At 33.3% G+C, this 3,119-nt stretch overlaps 1 protein-coding gene across 1 annotated transcript in view; it reads left to right on the top strand.

Moving 5' to 3' along the window:
* Positions 1-3,119, top strand: part of DNAH12 (dynein, axonemal, heavy chain 12) — a 250,257-nt gene that overhangs the window by 91,172 nt on the left and 155,966 nt on the right. The window contains 2 exon segments of the mRNA XM_015571050.1: positions 1,451-1,572; positions 1,668-1,950. Coding sequence (XP_015426536.1) covers positions 1,451-1,572; positions 1,668-1,950 — 405 coding nt within the window.

Raw genomic sequence — 3,119 nt, 5'->3', positions numbered from 1 at the left:
GAGAGAGAGAGAGAGAGAGAGAGAGAGAGAGAGAGAATAGTGCAGGTGATTCCACTCAATGTCTATATGCTTGGGAGTGAAGGGAAAAAATAACCTGAGGTTTTCTTAGTTGGTTGCATTTGTTCTCTCTCCCCTAGTGTGAGTATAGTACCTTGCTTAGTGTGAGTCTAATGTTAAAAGACATACTCTGCATTTTTCATATACATATTATGCAAAGTTCATAGATAAAAGTCCACTTTTAAAAATCTAGTATTCAACTTAAGAATTTGTTTCAATACTGGATGAAAAAGTAGCTGTGCTGGACTTACTGAGAGTAAACAGTATACTGATATTTATGAGTCACAAAGATTTTGCCTTATATGTTGACTTTAGATCCTTTGTGAGACATGATTTACAGATCAGAAGTCAGATTTTTTTTCCTGCAAAAGGCCAGATGGTAGATATTTTGGGCTTTGTGAAATGTAGTTTTTCTTTTCTCTTTCCCCCCCCAACTAGTCAACTCTGCTGTCATTGTAGTGAGAAAGCAGCTAGACAATTCGTAACTGAATGGATATGCCTATGCTAAGTAAATTGTTTATAGACCCTAAGATTGTTGTGTGCCATGAAATATTATTTTAATTTTTTTAAACCCTTAAAGCTGTAAAAACATCCCAGCTCGGTGTTGCTCAGTTGTTAGAGTGTTGGCCCATGCATTGAAGGATCGCAGTTTGATTCCTGGTCAAGGACATGAATCTGGATTGCAGGTTGGATTCCGGCCAGTCCAGATGAATGCAGGAGGCAACCAATTGATGTGTCTTTCTCACATTGAGGTTTCTCTCTCTCTCTTTCTGTGTCTCTTTCCCCTTCCGTCTCTTCCACTCTCTAAAAAAAAAAAAAGAAAAAGAAAAGAAAATTTAATGGGAAAAATATCCTCAGGTGAGGATTAACAAAACAAAGAAACAAAAAGGTGTAAAAAATAATCCTTCACTTGTGGGCCATAAAAAACCTGGCAGCACAATGTATACATACATAAAAAAATCAAGTTGTGCTCCTTAAATATGTACAATTTTTATTTGTTAATTATACTTTATAAAACTGAAAAAAGAAAAAAAGTGGTAGCAGGCTGGATTTAGCCCATGGGGTGCAGTTTGCCAACTCATACATCTAAATTGTTAAGTTTGTAGTTGACAATTATAAATGTAACTTTTGTTAATCCTCACCTAAGGATATTTTTTCCATTACATTTTTTTTTTTTTTTAGAGAGAGAGTGCATGACAGTCATAACTTCTCACTTATAACTAGCATTTTGGATTAGAATAGTTGTAGTATATTGAATTTTAATAACTTCCCATTACAAAAAATCTTATGACAATTTTCATATACCTTTTGACATATAACATAGATTAATGTTTACATCTTATAATTATATCTAGTATATAAGTGTTGAACTGAATGATTATGTCTCTTTTAGGTTCTTGCTGCTACTTCTTTAACAGGTTTATTGGAAAAACTACAGAGCTGCAATGAACTTTTGGAGAAAATTATGAAAGGGCTTAATGCATATCTTGAAAAAAAACGACTTTTCTTCCCTCGGTATGATGGATAATCAGTTGTGCTATACTTGAAAGCACTTTCTGATTTGTAATGAATTATAACTAAAGCTTTTGTATTTGCATGTTTTTCTCTAGTTTTTTCTTCTTATCTAACGATGAAATGTTAGAGATTTTGTCAGAGACCAAAGATCCACTTAGAGTTCAGCCTCATTTAAAAAAATGCTTTGAGGGCATTGCTAAATTGGAGTTCCTTCCCAATTTGGACATTAAGGCCATGTATAGTTCTGAAGGTGAGCGCGTGGAGCTGATTGCACTTATTTCCACGTCTGCAGCACGAGGTGCTGTGGAAAAGTGGCTGATTCAAGTGGAAGATTTAATGCTCCGGAGTATTCATGATGTGATTGCTGCAGCCAGGCTGGTGCGTTACCTAGGATTTAATGTATACCTTATATTCTGTAAATGCTTTCTTTTAGGAGGTTTTGAATGTGTTACCAGTAAATTAACATTTAAAGTTCTTACTATTTACAAACATTTATTATTTTATTTACTCTTTTTTGTTTCTAACAATAATTAATATTAGTAAGAATTAATGATAATATGTGATTATGTGCCACAAAAGAATAATAATAAAATGTATATAATTTAGAATGGAGGTGGTGGTTCTAGTGATAGACAATTAGAGGAAGTAAAATTAAAGCAGAACCAAACCATAAATAGGAATTAACCAGGTAAAGAACAAATAGAATACCATCTTGGTATCCAGTGTAAAGGCCCTGGCATCAGATAAAAGCTCAAAATCAGGTGTTAAATGCATGATCTAGTTCACTTACTGTTGTTTACACTTAATTACTCAAAAACTTCAAACTTGAAATGAGTTGAACAAACATCAAAGGAGGATGTATATTTGAAAGAAATATAACACCTAAGCAGTACATGTACCTCACTTATGCTACTCCAGTTAACCTAATTTTGAATGATAAACTTCAGTATATATCTGCTTTGGGGGACCACAAAGGAACAGTTCTGTATTTTTTTTAAAAAAATCATTTAAAAAGGCATTGTAGCCTTATATCCAGCAACCCACTTTATGTGAATGACGTATCCTTTTTCCTTTACCAAGAACTCAGGAAGCTCATAATCTTGCAGTGGATATTATGTTCAGCTTCAGTGTTCCTGTAAATAAATATTGACTATTATTCCCTTTTTTTCTACTTATGACTCTAAACAAACTAAACACATAGGAAAGAATTGATATTTCCCATCAAGTATTTCCTTAATAAATATAGAAGTGTATTTTCCATGTACCTAGCAATAGCTCATCCATTCTTTGAAACTCATCATTCTTTGAACTTAGGTTAGCTTGTCATTTGCATTTATTCCTAAATATTGCTAATCAAAGGTATAATATATACATTCTACTCAAGTGCTCATAAGACACATTCAAAAATAGACCACATATTGGGTCACAAACAAAGTCTCCCCAAATACAAGAAGATTGAAATCATACCAAGCATCTTCTCAGACCACGATGGCATAATATTAGAAATAAACTACAATAAAAACAACCCAAAATACTCAAACACATGG

Source organism: Myotis davidii, unplaced genomic scaffold, assembly GCF_000327345.1.
Source record: "Myotis davidii unplaced genomic scaffold, ASM32734v1 scaffold111, whole genome shotgun sequence".
Classification (NCBI taxonomy): Eukaryota; Metazoa; Chordata; class Mammalia; order Chiroptera; family Vespertilionidae; genus Myotis; species Myotis davidii.
Note: the sequence above shows the minus strand (reverse complement) of the source record. Positions and strands in the feature narration are given on the sequence as shown.